General features: G+C 33.8%; 1 protein-coding gene across 1 annotated transcript in view; it reads right to left on the bottom strand.

The window, feature by feature from the left end:
* The window catches only part of SMC6 (structural maintenance of chromosomes 6), a 76,644-nt gene that overhangs the window by 11,432 nt on the left and 40,773 nt on the right, over positions 1 to 24,439 (bottom strand). The window contains exons 16-23 of the mRNA XM_069493892.1: positions 21,559 to 21,673; positions 20,190 to 20,350; positions 16,935 to 17,070; positions 16,031 to 16,111; positions 14,755 to 14,925; positions 10,798 to 10,935; positions 9,649 to 9,794; positions 5,182 to 5,307 (exon numbers count right to left, since the gene is read on the bottom strand). Of these exons, the coding sequence (XP_069349993.1) occupies positions 5,182 to 5,307; positions 9,649 to 9,794; positions 10,798 to 10,935; positions 14,755 to 14,925; positions 16,031 to 16,111; positions 16,935 to 17,070; positions 20,190 to 20,350; positions 21,559 to 21,673 (1,074 nt within the window). The remainder of the gene's footprint in view (positions 1 to 5,181; positions 5,308 to 9,648; positions 9,795 to 10,797; positions 10,936 to 14,754; positions 14,926 to 16,030; positions 16,112 to 16,934; positions 17,071 to 20,189; positions 20,351 to 21,558; positions 21,674 to 24,439) is intronic.

The following is a 24,439-nucleotide window of genomic DNA, read 5'->3' as shown; positions in this document are numbered from 1 at the left end:
AATTGAGCACATTAGAAAGCATATAAAGATAAAGAATTATATATTGCGCAGGATCTAAGCATGTAAGAAAACCAGATGGAAATATGCAAAAATGTTGACATTGGTTGCCCATTTAATGGTGGTAGGTTTTAGGTGATACTTTTCCCGTGTCTTTGTATTTGTTTGTGTCCTTATATTTTTACCAGTTCATTTACTTTTATAATAAACATCTATAAAATGAATAAAAGTGTCATCCCACATTTAATATACCCCATTATACCAGTCAGTACTTAGGAATGTATCAATAATTCAACTAATTAATGTAAGGCATTACCCTAATAGATAAGACAGCTATCTTGTCCTTGAGAGGATTAAACTCTAGTGGTGATATGATAAATGAATAAACTGTGTATTCATTTGCCTGTCTCCTCCCAACTTCATAGTAGCAAAGAGGCTAAGGGCAATCTCTTAATCATCATGCACCTAAAATGCCTTACACATTGCTTGGCACAACTTGAACTCTATCATTCCTTCTCTATTTATTAGATGGCATGCTACTCTAAGGAATAATTTTTCCTTCTTCCTCAATTTTTTATTTATTTATCTACCTTTGTATTTATCATGATGGAGTTGGAGATTCACATTCTATCAATTGGGTCCATTTTTATTTTATTTATATCATGCATTACTATCCTTATTTATTGTGATCCTCAAATTGTCCCATATTATGTCAAAGGGCACCCCTTCAAGCTGGCTCTTGTGTCCTTTTATCAAGACTCCACTTTTTTTTTTTTTTTTTTTTTTTTTAGCCCTTCATTTCTTTCTGGCATGGCAAGAAGCTCATCTATACCTTCCCTGCCCAGCTCTAGAATCAGTCATTTCTCCATGTGGGGAAAACAAGATCCAGGTGATAGGTCACTGGCTATTTTTCTTAACATCTTTGTTCTTTAATAAGACTAAGTCTTATTTTGGAGGAAGTATGATTTTACTCTTTTTCCTCCCATTTCCCTCCCTAAACTACATATATTCCCATACTAGGAAACACTGATAGCCTGAGATTGCTTTTGCTGCCATGGCAACCACTGCTAGGTGGTTGTCAGAATTTTCTGTTAACTTTTCTGTCTTTCAATACTTATATGTATGCTTCCATTGCTTCTATTTATGGGATGGCTAAAAGAGACTGTTATCATAAAATGGCAACATTCTCCAGAGTAAAGATATAAATGATTTAAAAAAATTGATAATTTTTATTTTTCTCCTAAGATTGGGTAAACAATATAAAAAACATGTGAGTGGTAATGAATCATATCAAGGTAATACAGGTATACCTCAAAAATATTGCAGGTTTGGTTCCAGACCACCACAATAAAGCAAATATTGTAATAAAGTGTTTTGGTTTCCCATCAATATAAAAGTTATGTTCCCACTATAGTCTATTTAAGTGTGCGATTGCATTATGTTTAAGAAAACAATATACATACCTTAATTTAAAAATATTTTATTGCTAAAAAGTGCTAACAGTCATCTGAGCCTTCAACAAGTCGTAATCTTTTTTGTTGGTGGAGGGTGTCCTGACTCAATGTTTGTGTGATGGCTGCTAACTGATCAGGGGGGCTGGCTGCTGAAAGGTTGGGGTGGCTGTGCCATTTTCTTAAAATAAGACAATGACGAAGTCTGCCGCAGCAATCAACTCTTCCTTTCATGAAAGATTTCTCCATAGCACGCAATACTGTTTGATAGCATTTTACATACAGAACTTCTTTCAAAATTGGAGTCAATCCTCTCAAATCCTGCCGCTGCTTTATCAACTAAGTTCATGTACTATTCTAAATCCTTTGTTGTCATTTCATCACTGTTCACAGCATCTTCACCAGGAATAGCTATCTCAAGAAACCACTTTCTTTGCTCATTCATAAGTAGCAACTCCTTATCTGTTAAACTTTTATCATGAGATTGCAGCAATTCAGTCACATCTTCAGGCTCTACTTCTAATTTTAGTTCTCTGGCTATTTTCACCATATCTGAAGTTACTTCCTCCACTGAAGTCTTGAACCCCTCATAGTCATCCATGAGGGTGGAATCAACTTCTTCAAACTCCTGTTAATGTTGAAATTTTGATCTCTTCCCATAAATCATGAATGTTTTAATGACATCTAGAATGGTGAATCCTTTCCAGAAGGTTTTCAATTACTTTGCCCAGATCCACCAGAGGAATCGTTATCTGGCAGTTATGGCCTTACAAAATGTATTTCTTAAATAAGAACTTAAAAGTTGAAATGACTCCTTGATCCATCAGATATTATGTTAGCAGGCATGAAAACATTAATCTCCTTGCCATCAGAGCTCTTGGATGAACAGGTGCATTGTCAATGAGCAGTAATGTTTTAAAAGAAATCTTTTTTTTCTGAGCTGCAGGTCTCAACAGTGGGCTTAAAATATTCAGTAAACCATGCTGGTAAACAGATATGCTGTCATCCAGGCTTTGTTTTTCCATTTATAGAACACAGGCAGAGTAGACTTAGCATGATTCTTAAGGGCTTTAGGATTTTTATAATGGTAAATGAGCAATCCATTCTACTTAAAGTCATCATTAGCCCCTATCAAGAGAGTCAGCCTTGTCCTTTGAAGCCAGGCATTGACTTCCTCTCTACCTATGAAAGTTCTAGATGGCATCTTCTCCCAATATAAGACTGTTTTATCTATCTTGAAAATTTGTTGTTTAGTGTAGCCACTTTAATCAATCACTTTAGAGAGATCTTTTGGATAACTTGCTGTAGTTTCTCCATCAGCACTGGCTGTTTCACCTTGTACTTTTACTTTATGGAGATGGCTTCTTTCCGTAAACTTCATGAACCTACCTCTGCTAGCTTCACACTTTTCTTTTGTAGCTTCCTCACCTTGTTCAGCATTCATAGAATTGAAGAGAGTTAGAAGCTTCCTCTGGATTAGCTTTAGCTTAAGGTAATGTTGTGGTTGGTTTGATCTTCAATCCAGACCACAAAAACTTTCTCCATATGAATAATGAGGCTGTTTCACTTTCTTATCATTCTCTGTGTTCACTGGAGTAGCACTTTTAATTTCCTTCTAGAACTTTTCCTTTGCATTCAACTTGGCTAACTATTTGGCACAAGAGGCCTCCTAGCTTTTGGCCTGTCTCAGCTTGGACACACAATTCTTCCTTTCACTTGAACAGTTAGAGGCCAGTGTAGGGCCATTAACTGGCCTAATTTTAATACTATTGTATCTCTGGCAATAGGAAAGGCCAAGGAGAGTGAGAGAGACGAGTGCATGGCCATTCAGTGCAGAAGTCAAAACATACAACATTTATTAAGTTTGCTATCTAATATGGGCACAGTTTGTGTTGTCCCCAAATAATTACAATAGTAATATCAAAGATCAATGATCACAGATCACCATAACAGATATAAGAATGAAAAAGTTTGAAATATTGCAAGAATTACCAAAATGTGACACAAGAGACATGAAGTTGGAAAAATCGTGCTGATAGACTTGAGGCAGAGTTGCCAGAAACCTTCAATTCGTAAAATAATGCAGCGTCTGCAAAGTGCAGTAAAGTGAAACACAATAAAATGAGGTATGCCTGTAAACTGTAAGACTAATGCTTTACAAAAAACATTTTAAATACCAAGTTTCTGAGCAATAATATAAAAACAAATCCTACTACATCTTGAAAAGATATATGTAGTCATAGAGATTGGGTTTATTCCTCTACTTGAAACTGAAAAACTAGACAAAATATACACAACAAGAGTTGTTAGACTTTGGATATTAGATAGAGTAGGCAGTTCTAGTCAAACAATCTCTGAAAGATGGGAAACAAACTGAGCCCCACGAATACCCCAAATTACTATTCATGGAAAGAGTAAAGGGGAGTGGAGCTGGCAGTCTTCTTATTTGACAAGACAGAGTTGGGAGTCTGGGGAGGCCAAGGAAACTTCAGAGGATCCACAAAGGGTTCTATTCTAGTCTTGAGCTGAGTACTGATCAGTGTGTATGTGTGAGGACACTACTTGAGGCTGGGAGAAGAAATACCCAAAAGAAGCACAAGCAATCCCCAAAGCTCACGCGGATCCAGGAATAGTTCATGTTCACACTGGCTAGAATGAAAATCTCGTAATTCACAAGGTATTGGTAGAGGACTCAGAAGGATACTAAAGTAGCCAACCAAGGCCTACTTTAGTCTCAACTAACAAAGCTTAAAAGTAGCCTCAAAAGGGTAAAAATTAATTCTATTTAATTCAAGTCCTAATAACATGCCTCTAAAACTAAAACAGGCATTTCAAAAACTAACCTACAGTTTAATTAAGGAATATGGTCAAACATATTTCTCTTTATGGCTTTCTCTAAATTTCCCCAAAGTATTAGAGCTAGGTATACGTTTTGTTTTTATTTCTATAGTCTTAAGATTGTAAAGTTTAGGGTACAAAAATGATTAAAAAGCATATTGCTGAGGGAATGCCACCGGGTAAAAACAGAGGCAAGTAGAAGGACGAGGGCTGCCTTGGGTCCAAGTATGTTAAGGCTCATCCCGCCCTAACAACTGTCCTCTGGTTTATTTCTGTTGCTTGTGACACCAGTTGGGGTCAATCGATCCCTGTGAATCTGTGAATCTTTGGGTGACGTTGATAATATTCTGTTTTCATGATCCTGTATTCACTTATTTAATCAATGTATATCAAGTGCTACTATATTTTAGGTACAGTTATAGACACTGGAGATACAATAGTAAACAAAACAGAGTATCTGCATTTATGGAGCTACCCCATTCTAGTCGATCATGGCAATCAACTGAGATCTGCCTCAACAGGTCCTACCAAACACTTGTATCCATTAAGAACATGCAATGTCCACGGGTAAAATAGGCTGTTTCAGAACCAATGAGTTCCTATTCAAAAGACCTAATTAAGCAATGAACTCTCTTCTATGAGTCACCTAGTAAAGCATATCTAACAGAGTGGAAAAGCTGGATAAGCTTGCTATAAAGGTCCCCTAAAATCTAGAATTCTCTGAATTATAGACTCCTAAATTATTAAATGATAAAGCAAGCACTAATAGTCTCTGCTGTAACTGAATTATATAAAGCTCTTTTAATTTGATTTTATTCTTTATAAAAGATAATGTGAAAACACAAAAAACCCACAAAAATATATAATATGTAGTAATATTTTTAAATTCACTTACCTTCTAAATTGTTGATATGTTTTATATCTATGGGTCATTATTTCTTCCAGTAATTTAATAAACTTTTTTAAAGTCCTTACTTTATTATCCAGATTAAGATAGGTTTCTCTCGCTTCTTGGTACTGCCTATTTTATGAACAAAATATTAAGTAAAAAAAAAAAAATGCCATAAATAAAATACCTAAGAAGAGTAAAATTTCAAATACATTTAACTGGGGAGAACAGGGAAGGCAAGGAGTACTAAGGTGTCCTAGCAAAACTTCCAGTCAGAATACTCCCGGAATGGAAGCGCTACAGAATGAAAGAGTGCTAACCAGACTGGGAAGGAACAAAGTCCAAGGCCTGGAGAAGGGAGAGAAAGATGTGAGTAAGTGCCCAAGTGGGCCTGGAGGGGGCAGATCTTAGAGGGTGCTAGCACACACACACCTTCTAAAAGTGAGGGGTCACACTGGAAGAAAGGTTTCCCTTAGTGACAGATGCCAATAGGGGAACTAATAGAGGAAACAGATTCTAATGCAGGCTCAGCATTAGAATCCCCTCTCCCCTATCCTAAACAAGATAAAGTCAAAGAGACAGAGAAGGCATAGCCATTCCAATACGCAATTAGAGAGGGCAACAGCCTATTACTGTAGTTAGGGAGAGAAAGATCCTGACTTAGTATGAAAGGCAACCTTGGCCAAGGCTCCCACAGCTACCCCTCCCATTCTCCTTCAAACAATCAGTCCAGGAAAATTCAACTAATTAAAAAGTCAATAACAAAAAAGACAAAAGCATAGCATTCATGTGAAGATGTTTATGGAAAAAAGGGGTGAAAAAGAACAGCAAAACCCTCCCATAGATAAAGAAAACTTAATAGAACAATGTTGCCATTAAGTAGATGAAAATTGTAATTGAATACTATAAGACAAGTACTACCAGAAAGGGATACCTCAAAAGCAGAGAGAAAAGAACTGAAAGAACAAATAAATAAAAGAACTCAAAGAATAAACAATAGAAGGTGATAACCAGACAACAGAAAGAAGTAAAGCAGAACCCAAGGTGAGGGTTAGAACACCACCACGACCACAAACACAGCAGATGTGAAGACAAAATGAGATGCTGGGGGTAAAAGAAACATGGAAAACACATTTATGGAAACTGAGAACATAAAGTTGAAAAACAAAATGGAAAAAAGATCAGATAAAATGGTCAGACAAAATGATTAACCAGAGAAGGTAAGGATATGAAACACATGTATAAATGAAGACCTCAAAAAAGAAAACAAAACAATGAAACAGAAAAATAAAAGATAAAATCCATTTCTTATACCATACACAGGAATAAACTCTAAATAGATGAGAGATCCAAATATAAAGAATGAACATATGAAAGTACTAAAAAAAAAAAAAAAAAAGGTGAATACCTCCATAATCTAGATGTAGAGAAAGGCTTTTTAACTGTAACCCCAAATCCAAATGTAATACGAAGACTGACCAGTCAAACTAAATGAACATTATCTTTTCATGGCAAAAACCCCACAAAACAACATAAACAAATTCTGAAGAGAAATGACAAATTAAGAGAAAATTTTGCAACATATGGCTATTATATATATTTTTAAAAACTTAAAATTTGAGGGAAAAATAAAAATTATAGAAAATGATATAAGATTATTAATTTACAAGGTATAAAGCTGGTTCTTAAATATAAGAAAAAAGTTGAGTTTTATTTATAATGATGGAATGTAATTAAAACTACATTACTATGCCATTTCTCAGCCATCAGACAGGCAAAAATGAAAAAGCGTAATATATACTATCTACTCCGTTAGTAACATTGTAGGGAAGCATCCTCTCTTATACAGGTTGAGCATCCCTAATCTGAAAGTCCAAAATTTGAAATGCTCCAAAATCTGAAACTTTTTGAGTACCAATATGATACTACAAGTGGAAAATCCCACATATGACCTCACATGATGGGTTGCAATCAAAACACAGACACACAACACAGTTTATTCAGTGTTCCCAAGGGAAAAAAAGACCCTACCATCCCCCCTTCAGCTGTGATACATCTTTTCTGCACATGCCAGATATTTATGTCATATTTTTTACTGTGCAATACATAAATGTGAGTAAGTGTAAGAAAATGATTGCTTATTGGTACATATAAATTCAGAGTCAGGAATGATGGTGATGCCAAACAACCAAAGATTGTCTACACGGGTGGCTTAGATAGTGACTTAGATAGAAAGCACCTTTGCTTTCTGATGGTTCAATGTACATGAACTTTGTTTCATGCACAAAATTATTAAAAATATTGTATCAAATTACCTTCAACCTATGTGTATAAGGTATACATAAAGCATAAATGAATTTCATGTTTAGAACTTGGGTCCATTCCCAAGATAGCTCATATATATGCAAATATTCCAAAATAAAAAAAAAAAAAAATCCAAAATCTGAAATACTTCTGGTCCCAGGCATTTCATATAAGGGATACTCAACTTGTACAATGCTGGTGCAAATGCAGAAATGGTACGTACCCTATAGAGAGGATTTAGCAATATCTAACAAAACCACTTATGCATTTATGCTTCAGTCTAACAAAGTCACCTCTTGGAAATTTACTGTGAAGATAGAGATAGACATCTAACAACACGAAAGCAAGCATGTGCGTGCATACACATACACAGTAGTTCACTGAAGCATTATCTGTAACTGCAAAATACTGAAAATAATCTAAATGCACGAACAGAATGACTGAATAAACTACGGTACAGTTCAATGTGTGTGTCTGTCCACTCACACAACAGAGTACTATGAAGCTGTAAAAAGAATGAGGAAGACCTCAATGAACTGATACAGAGTGATTTCTCAGGATATACTGTTGAATGATAAAAGCAAGGCAGTTGGCTATCTTTTGTGAAAGAAAGTAACAGAACTAAGGTAAAAAGAAAACTCATATGGATCTGCTTACTTTCACAAACAACAAACACCAAAAACAAAAGATAAAAAAGAATTGGTACCTACAGGGGTGGGTGTGGGGAAATGGAGTGGAAAGGACCTTATTTGATAGCACAGTAGAGGTGACTACAGTTAACAATAATATGTTTCAAAATAATTAAAAGATTTGAAATGTTCCCAACACAAAGAAATGATAAATGTTCAGGGTGATGAATATCCTAAATACCCCGATTTGATCATTACACATTTTATACATGCGTCAAAACACATGTACTCCATAAATATGTGTAATTATGTATTAATAAAAAAACAAAGAACATAATCTGTAAATAGCTTATACAGTGTACTATCTTGTTTATCTGCAAGGATGAAAAATAACATATGTCAGATTCTCACATTACTTTGGATTTGCATATAGAAACACTGAAAGCATATTTAATAAATTAATAAAATACAAGCGATGGGAAAGAAAAGCGATGGGGATGATGAAAATAGAGAAAGTGAAACTTTTCACTGTTCTTTTACACTATATTTTTAAAACATGTGATGTGTTACCTTTTTTAAAAAGAAAAAGCTCTTGTAATTTTGATGTTTCTTCCTCAATGTTTTAAAAATAAAATTGAGATCGCTCTGTTCCCAAACTTTTTTATATAGAAAGTTCTTCAGAAAATGTAATAGCTGTAATTTTCTAATGTAATTTAATCATTCTCCAACAGCTATACATTATTTCTAATTTTTCAGTATTATAAACATCTCTGAGCACAAATTGTTTTTCTCATTTTGGATTATGTTATAGTAACAAAGTACTTGGCCAGTTGAAATTTTGGTAAAATATTTTGTCAAATATTTTGACACATACTTCCTATATGTTTTTCAGAATGACTTTAATAATAACTACTACATGCTATGCTTCCTACATATTATTTACTATGGATTATTTCATTTAATCTTTATAACAGCCCTATAAGGTAACTATTATAATTATACCCATTTTATCAATGAGAAAACTAAGGCTCTGAGAGATTAGATAATTTACCAAAGTCATGTAAGTGGTAGAACTGCAATTCAAACCAAGGCATTCTTTCTTCAGAACCTGTGCTCGAATTATTCTCCAGCTTCCATTTTTGCCAAAAAATATCTGTTTCACTGAAACTTCTCTGATTTGGAGCACTAGTGTTATTTTTATCCTATTCAATGTAATGCATTTGAAAAATGGATTCTAATTAATTTGATTTGCATTTCTTTGATTACTTATGAAGTTGAACATTTTGTCTGTATAAAACTTACAGATATAAAAAAGTTATTTGTGTTAAAATGTCCTTCCATAATGAGTTTTGTAATAATTCAGAAGAAAAAAACTTACTCTATTGTTAACACACATATAAAAGACTAGTTTAGCTATAACTAGCTAAACTACTAAAACTTCAGCCAAATTTAAGATTTATATATATAAAACATTTATTTTTTATGTATTTATAATATGCGTGGGTAATGTAATAAAGTAGAAAAGCTACCAACCACTTACTTCATTATTTCTTCTCGATCTCCATGACTAGCATGTTCTGCCTGTATCTTTTGTCTTAAGCGATTAATTTCTTTGTCTAGAAGTGATGCAGATTTTTTTACTTCTATCCGCTCTGGGCAGATTTGTCTTGCTTGTGACATTTTCTCCTAGGAAAATAGATGTTTACTGTCTTTTTAAAACTCTTCTTTGATGTTAATGATCCATTACACTATTTGTGCCAAAATATGCAAAGTAAAATTCCAAACTTATACTTAAGAAATATATTTTAATTACATTTAGTATCAACTTATTTATCTAAGTTTTATATTGAAGATATAGTCTAGAGTCATTATAAATCTTCAAGAGAAAACTACACTGCTGTATATCACTTTAATAACTTGTAAGATCTCCACAACTTCCTGGTAAACAAATTTAAAATAGCAGTTACAAAAAGTGTAGCACCCAGGCCACTGAGCTCAGACCTAGCTTTCCCTGTTCTTTAGGATGGACTCTGAACACTAATAGTATTGAAAACTCAAACAAAAAGACCCTCATGTTTGTAAAAGATTAAAAAATGCAAAGCTCTTTTACACATAGTACTTATTTTATATTCACAACATTGTAAGTCTTAAATAAGAAAACAAACAAACATAAAAAGAAATGTATTACAGAGTTTAAATCATTTTCATGAAGATATATGAAAGCAAAGTTGGAATCCAACTGTTCTAGTCACGACAAGGTTGCTCTCAATTTATTCTCCTTTAAAACCAGGACCACTGCTTACAGCTGTCAATAGGCATGTCTAGCAGGCACTAAAATCCAGCCCAGCCCATACCCTCACTACTCAGAGGAAGGGGTACCTGTTTTTGACACAAAGTGGCTTTCTGCATGCCAAGCTGGGAATTTAAGGAGCTAAGTGTGCCAAGACAGAGCGCCATTTTCTAAATCACTCAGAAGCATGATATGAGACCGTTGCAGTCTTGCTTAATTTAAGTCCTCACATTTTGAGGGTCCCTAAGCCTCTTCGCTTGATTCACCCAAATACCTGTTACCTATATGAAATAGAAATTCAGACAGCTTGTCTGTTTTTGGAAATACATTAGGGAAAACACACTTTAATAATCATGACTAATGCTACAAATAAAATAATGAAAAAAAATGGTGGATAACCTCTAGCTCTTTCTCTTTCATATCCAGTTCTCGTTTCTTTTTATTTAAGGTATCCAAGTGTTCTTTCTGTTTTTCTTCATAATGCCGTTTCCCTCGTTTTTGGTTATCGACTTCAGAATCAGCAAGGTTTAATTCATCCTGTTTGAATAAAGCCAAAATAATCTATAAAGAAAAGATTGTTTAAAAAAAATTTCTGGCATAGGTATAAAACTAATTAACAACTCAACAAAGGCTGGGATTATCCAAGTGTGAGAATTCATATCTGTACATATCTGAATAGAATTGAGGAGTTTCTAAAAATTAAGAAGTCACATTATATTCAAATTCTTACATGAAGTCTCCATATATTATGGTACTTTCAACTTTACTTTGCTAAACAAAGTAGTTTTGGGGGAACCCACGTTAGCCTGAAATGCAGTGCTAGATATTTACAGAGGTCACTTGACAAAAACCACCTGTTTTTTTAAAATGTGGGTTGGGGGAGAAGGAAAGGATGCAAAGAAATTTAACAGTGATTTATTTAGTTATCATATCTGGAGGTATAACTTCACAATTTTGAGCATAAAATATAACTGTAATGAAGCTATCCCAAGATCAATTTAAAATACACAGTAGTAGAGTAGGATAAGGTAAAGACGTACATCATAATGCATAGCAGCCACTGGAAAAATAAAGCAAGAGGTACAGCTAACAAGCTAGTAGAAGAGATTAAAAAGGAATACTAAAAATTACTTGGTAATCCCAAAGGGAGGAAATAAAGAGGGAAAACAGTTCAAAAACTGGACAATTAAAACACAAATAGCAGCTACTGTTTCATGATGAAATAATGAATGCTTTCTTTTTAAGATCAAGTATAAAGCAAGAATGTCTAGTCTCCTCGCTTCTATTCAACACTGTATTAGATGTCAACATTTACTGGAGGTCCTGGCTAGTTCAATTAAAACAAGAAAAGGAAATACACAGCAAAAAAATTAGAAATAAAGAGTAAAACTGTATTTAAAAGAGAAAGGCTGGGTACAGTGGCTCATGCCTGTAATCCTAGCACTTTGGAAGGCCAAGGTGGGAAGACTGCTTGAGCTCAGGAGTTCGAGACCAGCCTGAGCAAGAGTGAGACCCCATCTCTACTAAAAATAGATACACTAGCTGGGCATCAAGGTGTGCACCTATAGTCCCAGCTACTCAGGAGGCTGAGGCAGGAGGATCGCTTGAGCCCAGGAGTTTGAGGTTGCAGCGAGCTATGATCATGCCACTGTATTCTACCCAGGGTGACAGATGAAGACTCTGTCTAAAAAAAATAAAAGAGAAATGATTGTGTATAAATTCTAAAGGAAGAGCTTTAAAAATAAGTGAGTTTAGAAATATCACTAGATACAGGTCAATACAAAATTCAGTGACACCATCAAATTGGTATTAACTGATCAACACTTAAGTGCATATATAGTAATAACATTCATCGGGTGTCGGGCACATGGGAGGGGCAAGGAGGGGATGGGTGTATACACATGTAATGGGTGCGGTGCACACTGTCTGGGGGATGGACAGTTTGAAGCTCTGACTTGGGTGGGGCAAGGGCAATATACGTAACCTAAACATTTGTACCCCTGAATATGTTAAAATAAAAAAAAATTAAAAAAAAAAAAAAGAAAAACAAACAAAAAAAATTCAGTGACATTTCTATATACTAGGAATAACTGAAAAATGAATTAAAACATTTACTATAGCATGAAAAACAGCAAACACATATCCAAAATACATAAAAAACTCTTACAACTCAAAAATAAAAGACATAACTCAATTGTTAAAAGGGCAAAGATCTGAACAGACATTTCTCCAATGAAGATAAACAAATGACCAACAAGAATATGAAATTTTTATTCAACAGCATTTAGCCACAAGGAAAATGCAAATCAAAATTACAATGAGATATCACTTCACATTCATTAAGATGTTTAACATTAAAAAGGCAGATAATAACAAGTGTTGGCAAGGATGTGGAGAAATTAAGACATTCCAACACTGTCGGTGAGAATTTAAAACAATATAGTTGCTTTGGAAAACAGTTTCAGAGTTCCACAAAATATAGCATAACCATGTAGCTTAGCAATTCCACTCCTACATATCTATTTTAGCAAATGACAATACATATCCACACAAAACTACATGAACGTTCACAGCAGCAGCACCCAAATGTCCATCAACTAATGAATGTATAAATAAAATGTAAATATTACTAGGCAATAAAAAGGAATGAAGTTCTGATATACATGCTACAACATGGATGAACCTTGAAATCATTATATCAACTGAAAGAAGTCAGTCACACAAGACCACATATTGTATGAATCTACTTATGTGTAATGTCCAGAATAAGCAAATTTATACAAATGGAAAGAAAGTAGATTAGTATTTCCAGGGACTGTGGGGATGAAACGGGGAGTCACTATTTCTTTTTCAGTGAGGAAAATGTTCTAAAATTGTGCAGATGGTTGCACAACTTGGTGAATATACTAAAAACCATTGAATTACACAGTTTAAATGGGTGAATTTTATTGAACGATATATAAATCCTATTGAGTTTTTCTATATCCTTGCTGATTCTCTGTATAGCTGTTCTATAAGTTGTTGAAGGAGTGCTATCAGATTTTGCTTCTCCTATGTTGCAGCACTGATATTTGGTGCACACATACTTAGAATTGCTACGTATGCTTGGTGGATTGACCCCTTTTGTCATTATGTTAATATAATGTCCATCTCTGCCTCTAGTAATTTTCTTTTTTTGAAGTCTACTCAATTTTAATATAGGTATTTCTGCTTTCATTTGATTATTACTTGTAAAATACATTACTTTTCATCCTTTTACTTTCAATCTGCCTATATAGCTATATTTAAAATGAGCATCTTATAGATCAGTGGTCCCCAACCTTTTTGGCACCAGGGACTGGTTTCATGGAAGATAATTTTCCATGGACCCGGGGTGTGAGGGTATGGTTTTGAAATGATTCAAGTGCATTACATTTATTATGTACTTTATTCCTATTATTTTTACATTGTAATATATAAGGAAATAATTATACAACTCATCATAATGCAGACTCTAATGCTGCCGCTGATCTGAGGGGAGGCAGAGCTCAGTTGGTGATGCAAGCAATGGGGAGCAGCTGTAAACACAGAAGAAGTTTCCCTTGCTCTTCTACCACTCACCTCCTGCTGTGAGGACCAGTACTGATCCAAGGCCTGGGGGTTGGGGACAGCAGTTATGTTTTAATCAGCTCTGGCCATATCTGTCTTTTGTTTACTTAGATCATTTACATTTAATGTAAATTATTCATATATTAGAGCTTAAGTCTGCCATTTTATTTTTTGTTTTTTTTTTTCCCTTTTGTTGTTGTTAATCTGTCTTCCTTTTCCTGCCACATGGGGGTTACTTAAGCCTTTTTTTAGGATTCCACCTTGATTCATCTATAGTATTTTTGAGTGTATCTCTTTGTATAGCTTTTTTTAGTAGATGCTGCATGTATTACATTATATACGCTTAACATTACAGCCTACTGGTATCGTTATTTTACCAGTTTAAGTACTTTATTTCAAGATGGCTTTTATAGCAGCTAATCCTTTAGTTACTAAAAAGCAAAGATGAGAAAACTCCAACGTACAAGATGTCCCTGCTCCTGGTTCTGAAAAAGAATCACAAAATAAAGAGGCAACAAAAGCTATAATCCTCTGGGGGAAACAGAGGGAAATTTGGTGATTTATTCTCCTAAAGCCATGAGCAGAAATGTTTACTATTAACTGACCTAATGATAAAGGTTTGGTTCCTACCATTCTTTACATTCCATTTTTATGTGGCTATATTTGTATTTAATCAAAAATTCACACAGGGTAACATAAAACAAATACATTACGGATATAAAACTAAAACATAAAATGCATATGTAACAGAATGCCAACAATAGATACCTTAAGTGGATCTGCTAGCTCTGATAGTTGATTAATTTTCAGTTTAATTGCATCATACTTGTTTTCTGCTTCAATTTTTAGACTTTTAAGATATTCCATATGTTCCTTTTGTTGCTCCATATTTTTCTCAACCATTTTCATTTTGCACTTATTTTCTTGAGCTTCATCTTCCTGATAATATTTAAAGAGCGTAGAGAGTTAATTAAAACACTTCAACTTATCAAACAGAAAAAATATACAAATAACTCTGAGAGAGAAGAAACTAGAGGCTATAGGTAAATCAGATCAAATACAAATACAAAGAACACTAGAATATTTCCATACCCTTAATGATAAATTAGGAAACAGAAGACAACAGATTCAAAAATACAAAGGGATAACATTTAGTAGACAAGTTAAATAATATTTTGCTTGAGATCATAACCAAAAGGAATAACTTTTATTCTATCTACTCATTTTTTTTCCCAAATATATTTAGTGTATATAAATATATACCTTGTGCCAGACACATACCTTGTATCTTAGATGCCAAGTAAATAAAAATAAGATACAGTCCATACTTTTAAGTTTAGTGTATCAATAAAAGGAATTAAAGCAGAAAAATAAAAAGTGGAAAACAAGACTACTAGTAAAAAATGAAGACAAATTTTCTCATTTGAGTAAAGCATCAGCACAAAACCTTTTTCTGTTTTGTGCACTGTTGTATTCCTTAGCATTTAATATGCTGCCCAATACAGAGCAGACACTCAATAAATATTTATTCATTTTAACAAGACTGCACTTTATCTAATTTACTATTTACTGGAACTCAGAAAAAGCTAAGCTGAATGTCATACACAAATGCCTCAAAAAAATATGGAGTAACAAATATGTGATAAATTAAAATGAAAAACCCTAATTTGGAAAAAAAGAAGAGACTACACCTAACTAAAAGATGGTCCTGACATCTGTGTTCATTCATGCTGATACTCTAAGAGTGCCTATGTGAAAACCACTATGCTTAGTAGTTTAGAATCACAATTAAGTTTTGATAAAGTTGTATTTCATGTGGTAGAAGACAAAATCAATTATTATTCATGCAAGTTATATACACAAAATATTAAGAAATTTGAAGGCTATATACCAGCTAGTTTCCACCTTAATATGGAGACAGCAATCACAGAGTAGCTTCAATTAAAAGGATTTAAAAAAAAAAAAGCTGAGAGTTTTTTGCCATTAACCTAAATGATAGTTTAATTCTTTAACATTATATTTAATTTGGAAAAAAGCATTTTACCAAGGTTGCAATGTCTACAGACTGGTGTTCTTCTATGTTCTCAAGTTCCCGAATTTCAGAAATACTTTTTCTTATTTTCATCTGAAAGAAAAGTATTTTAGTAACATAAAAATAAAAAAATAAAAAAATCTTGGAAAGGATGTATTAATCCACAAAGCTCTACTATGCTTTATGATATAGAAGGATACCATAATTAATGAAAGGGATACATCAGTAGTCTATGAACGAAAGGAGGTTATGTATAATATCTGATGTCATCACCTGATTGGTAATCCATTCCCATGAAAAAAAGATGTAAGTAATCCATCTTAGCATTTAAAATGATGATACCGTTGAGTCCACAGTCTCAAGTTATGGAAACATTATTCTAATCTAGTGGTTCTCCAAATATGATCCAAGTAACCGTTGGCAGTCTCTGAGAACCTTTCAGGGGATCCATGAAGTCAAAAATATTTTCATAAAAACACTAAGATATTATTTACCATTTCTATCATTTTCTCATGAGTGTATAGAAGGTTAATAACTACATGATGTGTAATATCACAACAGATTGAATGTAAAAGCTGATATAACTAGTTAAATTTTATTAAACCAGACACTGGAGAGTTACAAAAAAATGCCAATCTTCTCATTAAGTTCTTTAGGTTTTTCATAAAAAATATTATTTATGTCAACACAGTTTATTATTTTTAAATGAATTAATAAATATTCTTAAATTTTTGGTTTTAATTTTTAAAAATGGAAATATTGAGAGATACAGCCCACACAAATGAAAGCTCTTTGAAGAGTGTAAGGAGCATGAGACCAAAGGTTTGAGAACTACTGCTCAGCATGAATGATAGGATCTTAAAATTAACTTGGAAGTGACAAGTTGGGAAAAACAAAATGATGTTTATTTTTTTACCTTTAATTCTTTATAATGTACTTGGCACCTTTTAAGAAGTTCTTCATTGCGTTTAATATCCTTTTCAAGGGCAGACAAATGTTGTTGAAGATTTAATATCTGGGCCTTCTTATTCTCAACTTCATTTTCCAACTCACTTGATGGAAAGGAGAGGATAAAAAAATACTTCAAATCTTTTTCTCAATATTACAAATATTTTAGATGTTTATAAAGAAAGGTTTATTTGTAACAACTTATTTGCAAAATCCTATTCAGTTAAACCAGTTCTATAATCCTACCAAGTTATTAATAACATGAAAATCTATTGTAGAAATTTCAAAAAACATCTTCTAAACTGGAATCTAGTTTTACTTATTTCATTAACAAGTACAGTTAACCTTTCAACAACATGGGTTTGAACTGTGTGGGTCCACTTATACGTAGCTTTTCTTCTACCTCTGCCACCCCTGAGACAGGAAGACCAACTCTTCCTCTTCTTCCTCAGCCTACTCAATGTGAAGACAACAAGGATGAAGACCTTTAGGATGATCTACTTCCACTTGACGTGGAAGTAAATATATTTTCTCTTCCTTATGAGTTTTCTTGATAACATATTCTTTTCTCTAGCTTACTTTACTATAAGAATACAGTATATAACATACAAAATATGTGTTAATCAACTGTTTCTGTTATCAGTAAGGCCAACAGTAGGCTGTTAGTACTGGGGGAGTCAAAAGTTATACGTGGATTCTCGACTGCTAGTAGTCAGATACTGGTAGTCAGAGGTAGAAACAATTAAGGTGTGATTCCTAAAAAAGAAAAATATCAGGAGTTGTAACATTAAAATGCGAACAAGACACTATATTATATGTCCACAGTACTACAGGAACATGCGAGTGAGTCTAAGAAAAGAGACAACTAAATTGTTTTCTCTGAAGTTTTCAATCAGCTGGACCACCTAAGGGGAGAAGGCAGAAAGAAACACACAAAGGCATGGAGTGACAAAGACAGATAAAACTAATAGCTTAATATTTATTGTTGGTGAATAAATGCTAAGAATGTGTGAGGAGTGAAGGGGAAGAAGAAGAGGACAAGAAAAAGAGATGGAGAACAAAGCAAACAGATACCAAAGCCGTACCAAAGGGTCTCTATGCAGCAGAGTTAACTGGCTTCAGAAGTGATCTTTTCCTGCCCCACTGATCCAAGTACCTGTCTTCCAAAGCTGTGTGCTTGGTGGAAGAGAACCACCTTTGCAGTTAAAAAACTTTTCCCTGGTCTAGGGAATATTCCCTGGTGTTGGCCATATTCCACTAAGATGTATATTACTTCACAATTTAACATCTCTGAAATCTGAAACCATTTTCCAGTCCATGGTTCAATTAGCAGAACTGTTTTTCTTTTTTACTGGTACACAAAATGATAGTATATAAAATATTTATGGTGTATAAAATAACTGTGCTACCTTGGTAGAATTTCAAATTTAAAAAAGGCTCAATAAATGTTAGCTGAATGAATGAAAAATTAATTATAAAAATGGAGAAAGGAAGAGAAAATTCTGATAAAAATGAGGCCAGATGCAAAAATTTAATAGGCTCCTCAAGATTTAATATGAAATATTTATTTTATCATATATTAACACAGTAATTTTGCTTAAAAAAAATTGCCAAATAAACTTTGAAAACTAGAACCTAAACCAAAAATAAAAACGAAAATGAGCAAAGACAATATTCTTATTATATATTTTTCTGAATATTTAGAACAAACTTAAGCGATCAACATACTTTGCATTAATAAAATGGCTAAATTTTACAACTTCCTTTTAATGGGTAAAACTATTTTCACATAGTGTTCCTTCTTAGTTTTTAGTTTGACATGGAGAAAGAGCATTGGCTACCTAATGAAAGCTATATCAAGCCTGAGCTGAGTATGTGAGTTGTTTGTGTGGGATAAACACAACATTCCCCGACAGCCTAACTAAAATGAGTACATCCCTCATTGCCTTACCCTATGCTGGGCTCTATTTGTCTCCACAACACTGATCACCACCTGGACCTAGTATTCACTTACAAGTCTATCTCCTCCTTCTTAATTTAACCTCCATGTGTTACTTCGTTTCCTGCATCTAGATTAGTGTCTGACACATTAGGCAATCATTAAATATTTGCTGTTTGAAAGAACAAATAGAAGAATAAAATTTGAAAAACATACTTCAGAAAATTATAGGAAAATATTACTGTATTTTGACAATTCAAAAATCTGCAGGTAATTTTTTTTAATGGACCACACACGTAATTATTCTGAGAGCTTGCTTACACAGTATGTGTACTTTTATAATTGAAAACCACATTGAGATAATAAGCAAAAGCAAGGGCCATAACACCCAAGTTGCTGGTCATTCAACTTTTTCTATTGCTAAATAAGAAGTTTTACTAAACTTTCCTATATTCATTATGATTGTTTTCCTTTATTTTGCTCTCATAATCACACAAAAATGACTAATATTATTTGAAAAGGAGAAATTTATTTCAACAAAAATCTCATTTTCCCTACACGTGCAAGCATTTAGAATTATTTTTTGCTCAGTTTTCTTAGGTATTTCTTTTATTTAAGTTCTACATTCTTCTACTCAAGATCTTCTAAATCATTAATTCAGGTCCAACCCATCAATTCATCATCTGAATTAGTTCAGTCAGGAAATCATGATTTTTGGCACCAAAAATTCTTTTTGCATGATCTTGAAATATCATTAAGTATACTTCTTAGTTTCATTTAATTACTCAATTTGTCTCTTCCAGCAGCTGTTTTCCTAGGAAGGTGTTCTAATTGTGTCAACTAATCTTCTTTCTACAATAGTGAAACTCAAAGTAACAGTCATAAACATAATAAGGACCTTGAGCCAGAACGTAAACCAGCCCTCTGTACCCTCTCTGGGACAAACTGGCAGAACTAAACAATGGGCACAGTGATATGGCTGATTTACATTCTGAGTTAAGCTCCTTATCTCCTTGAGGACAAGTAATGAACAATGTGTAGATCAGCCAGTTGAGGGAATACTACATTGCGTTCTCAGTCCTGAACACTGTTGTCAAACTGACAATGCAAAATAACTGACAACCTAGAATTCTACATCCAGCTAAGTGATCTTTTAAAACAAAGTACTGAGATAGATTACTCGTAGTTCTTCACTGAAATAACCACTAAAAGAGTAATAAGAAAGAATCTGAACCCTAAAGGAAGCAGCGGAAATAATATAGTACAGCTAAACTTGACTCCAACCTTATTTCAGAATCCACATCTCTGCTTAGGAACTTAGGTCTTGTATTTTCAGATGAATAATAACGTCCTGCAAAAACTTGATCACCATCAGCAGTAAAAGCTTCTCTACAATTTTTGGGTGGCTTTTGGGACTGCATGACTTTACGAGCTACAGAATTATTCTAAAAAAAAACAGGAGAAAATACATTTTAAAACTATAAGAAAGCATTCCTGATGTACATAATTTCAAAATGCTACCTATCCTTCTTATATTAATTCAAGGATTCTTATTTAAATATTCAAATGAAATAATTCCGTAAATATAAGAATTTCATGAACAACTTTCAAGGTTCAAAGAGTTAAAACTATTTAAAAAGTCTCTAAACAATTCTTCAGGAAAATGTACTTTATTTTTAAATTCTAGTATTGCTATCCATTTAAAATTAAAAAATATTTTAAGTACCTTTTTAGGTGAAAATATTTACTTTAGCCCAGTTCATACAGATTATTTTTTCTAAATGACTTTTACACCCTAGAAAAGACATGAGTGAATAGCAAATTCCAATAAAAGATTAGTATATCAAATTAAGTAGGGAAAGCATGGAAATATTTAAGCCCCAAAGAAAGTAAAAAGAGGATTAGGTTTAATCAAGGCCTCCTCAACCTCTCTAAGGACAGACGTTTGCAACAGGGCTTTATTATTTTCTTTTAAGTATGCTTCTAAAATGAGAGCGCCAAACCCACAATTACAATATTAACATACGTATATAACACATTTGAGTTACTGAGATCATAACTTTTTAGTTTCTATGAATTGAAAAACAGGCTACAGACTCATTTATGCTTGTCTTGATTACAAATTTGTTTTGAATCTATTTGTCCCATCTCAGCAAATTTATGTCAACAGATGAAAAAGTATGGTGATCTAATAAGTACATAAAAATACATACACAGATGAAAAGTAAATATCGATTTATTTTACAGAGTGCAAAGTTACATCAGAAAGAATTTGTAAAATATCAAGCAAAGTACTTCAGTTAAAAACTAGAACAATAATAATGTATGTATGTAAGGGCAAATAAAAAATGATTTGGCAGTCAATCAAGAAAAAATGAACAAAATAAATTTTATAGCACCATACACCAAAAAAATAATATCCATTTGTGAAATTTTTTTACAAAGAATAGCTGAAAGTTATAAAGTTCCCTGGGGCAGAAAATGCACAAACCAACCAGCTTTATATTATCCTATAGATTTTCCTGTGAGGTAAAAGTGTAATGGTGAAACATATCAATAACTCTACGATAAAAGGGGACCAGAAATTTATATAAGCATCTTCAGTTTTAAACATTTAAAGAAAACGTAAAACACAGCAAGGACCTGGTCTTACTTTGATTAGTAGCACGGTCTCTATGCTCCTCATGTCAATTAGGCTATTTGCAACAACTGCATTATCTATTTCTAAAGCTGTCAGAACTGTTGGAAACTCTGGATGATAAGCAGCTCTAGGAGACAAAAATATAGAAAGATTAACCATCAAATTTTAATTTAGCAAACATTTATATTATACTATGTGCTAAACACTGTTCTAAGCATATTACAAATATTAGCTCATTTAATCCTCATAACAATCATATAAGATAGATACAATTATTCTCTCCACTTTTTGTCAAATGAGGATGCTTCAGAGAGTTCAATGTGTTTCCCCAACATCATAAAGCTAGTTAAGTGGCCAGGCTAGGATTAAAACCAAGCAGCTCTAGAGCCCAGATTCTTAATCATTATGCCCACCTGCATGTTATAATTAATAATTACAATTTCCTTAAATCTTATACTGCTATCATACATAAATGTAAAAAAGTCAAATAATTAAAATACATTTTAAATAGCTAAACAGTTCACCCACTGATAAGACAAGAAAATCTGAAATAAAGTTTACTATCAACATACAGGATTTAGGAGAGAAAAGATATTATTATGAACTGTAATTTGGGCTCCTTAAATGACATTCAATTTTTCAACTAAAATTTAAACATCTGAGCTACTAACAGCACTGAGGAATGGACATACTAAGAATAGTAGCTACAGGAGCAATGAAAGGCTAACGGGAAGATGTCGGTAGTATTCTTAGTGCTTTCTTAGTCTTAGAATTCTAAAATAAAGTTTTCTTAGTCCTAGAATTCCAAAATAAACAAAGTATCTTTGCATATATGTTTTATACCTATTCATCTATTAATTCGGAAAACATGTATTTACTGAGCACCTACTAGATAGCAGGTGCTGTTCAGAGTGGTACACAAAACAGACTACATCCTTTTCCCCATGGAGCTTACATTTTATTTAAGGGAGAAGGAGAATAAAGCAAAAGAAAGAATACAAAAGTAGCACATACTGCTTTTATACACAAAAAAGGTCAGGAAAAGCCTTATTTAGGTGACACTAGATAGACACCTCAGAAAATGGGATAGTCACGTAAGTATCCTGAAGAAGAGCATTTCAGACACAGGAAATAGCAATCACAAAGGCCCTGAGGGGGACGTCACAGAAGCAAGGAGGCCAGAGTGCTGTGGTGGACTAAGCAGGGCAGGGCGCAGGCCTAGAGGTCACAGTCAGGCCTACAATAAAAGAGAGAGATGGGAAAGCTTAGGGCACTCTTAGCAGAGGAATGACACGATCTGACTACGCTGGCTACTTAGACTGTGGTGGCAGGGAACCAGAAGCAGAGAGGTCAGCCTGCGCAATACTCCTGTGAAACATGATGATGTCTTGAACCAAGTGTGGTTGCCACACAAGTGGTCAGATCCTGGATATATTTTTAAAGTACAGTTGATAGGATGTAGGTTAGCAGAGAGGCATCAAGGATGACTGGATGACTTGGATGACTATGGTGTTTGGCTTGAGCAACTGAGAAATGAAGATGGAGAAAATTATAGAAGGAGCAGATTTGGGGGTGGAAATCAGGAGTTTGGCTTTTACACATTAAGTTTGAAATGCCTATTGGATATCGAAGTGGAAAATACATATCGATTTGGTGCTTTAGAGCAAAATATATACCTAGGATAGAGTTCAAGTGGAAGTGAAAACAAGTATAGGAAAGAATAGGGCATGGGTACTCTAGAAAGGTCAAGCAGTCCATGAAACAAAGTAGGGAATGAGGATAAAGAAAGGGAGTGGGAGGATGTGGCAGAAGATTATGGTGAAATGCAGGCTCTGGACAGTCCACTGAGAGCACAGGTTTCTATGCTAGGAAGGAGTAAATATTTTTCAGCACGCACATGTCATCATTAGATGGAGTTGCTATTACTAGTTTGCTCTAAAGCGCCAAGTCACAACCACCCCTTCCTTTTGCTATTCTTCCCTGGGACTGATTTCATACTGGCTTATATTACAATTAATGGTATGTTAAGAGATGCCATAAAACCAGTCTAGGAGAATGCAAAGTAGAAAAGAATATTAGCAATGAGATGTCAGTGACAAGATACAAGGAGAGGATAATATGAAATCATTTTGCCAAACAATGTTAAGCAGAAAGCCTAATAGAACAGAAGAAGGAAAGGAAAAATCACTCACAAAATCTAGGCAAGTATAATAGGCCTCACTGGTAAGAGGAGTTACAGAACAAAATGATTTTATGATCCTAATTAAGCTTAAAAGAAATCATTGAATATAAACATGGGATTTCTAAAGCTAAGTAAAAGGAAAGATACCACAAATTAAAATACGGAAAAAATATGCTTAAAATTTGGTGCATTTTTAATGTCTCCAAACATAAGAAGAATACATAAAGTGAGAAGGGATAACAACCCAAGAACAGAGCTGTGGGGAGTACCGTAATCAAAGGAGTAGATAAAGAAAAGCCCACAAAACAGGCTGAGAAACACCTGAAGGGCAGGAGAACCAAGAAACTGGTGTCATAGTAACAAAAGGAGTACAAAGTTTTAAGGAAGTCAAGCAAAGTGTCTCTAAGGTCTACCAGAAGATAATACATACATACAATATACACATATACTCACTGGATTGGCAACAAGGAAATAAATGGAGAATTAACGAGCATTTCAGGGACCAGAGAGAATAGTGGGTCAAGGAGTAAATGCACAGTCACCCCAGGAGGAGTTTGTTTTTAAGACAAGAGAGGCAATCAGTGACCTAGTATGTATAAAGGGGAGACAAGTCAATGGAATAGGAAAGTGTAAGGCCCAGGAGAGGGTTGAAATAATTTTAAAAAATGGTTTATGAGTCAGGTAAGAAGTAAATATGCAATTCAGCGCACA

This window comes from Eulemur rufifrons, chromosome 19 (assembly GCF_041146395.1).
Source record: "Eulemur rufifrons isolate Redbay chromosome 19, OSU_ERuf_1, whole genome shotgun sequence".
Lineage (NCBI taxonomy): Eukaryota > Metazoa > Chordata > Mammalia > Primates > Lemuridae > Eulemur > Eulemur rufifrons.
The sequence above is the reverse complement of the archived record's forward strand: the minus strand, read 5'-3'. Positions and strand labels throughout refer to the sequence as shown.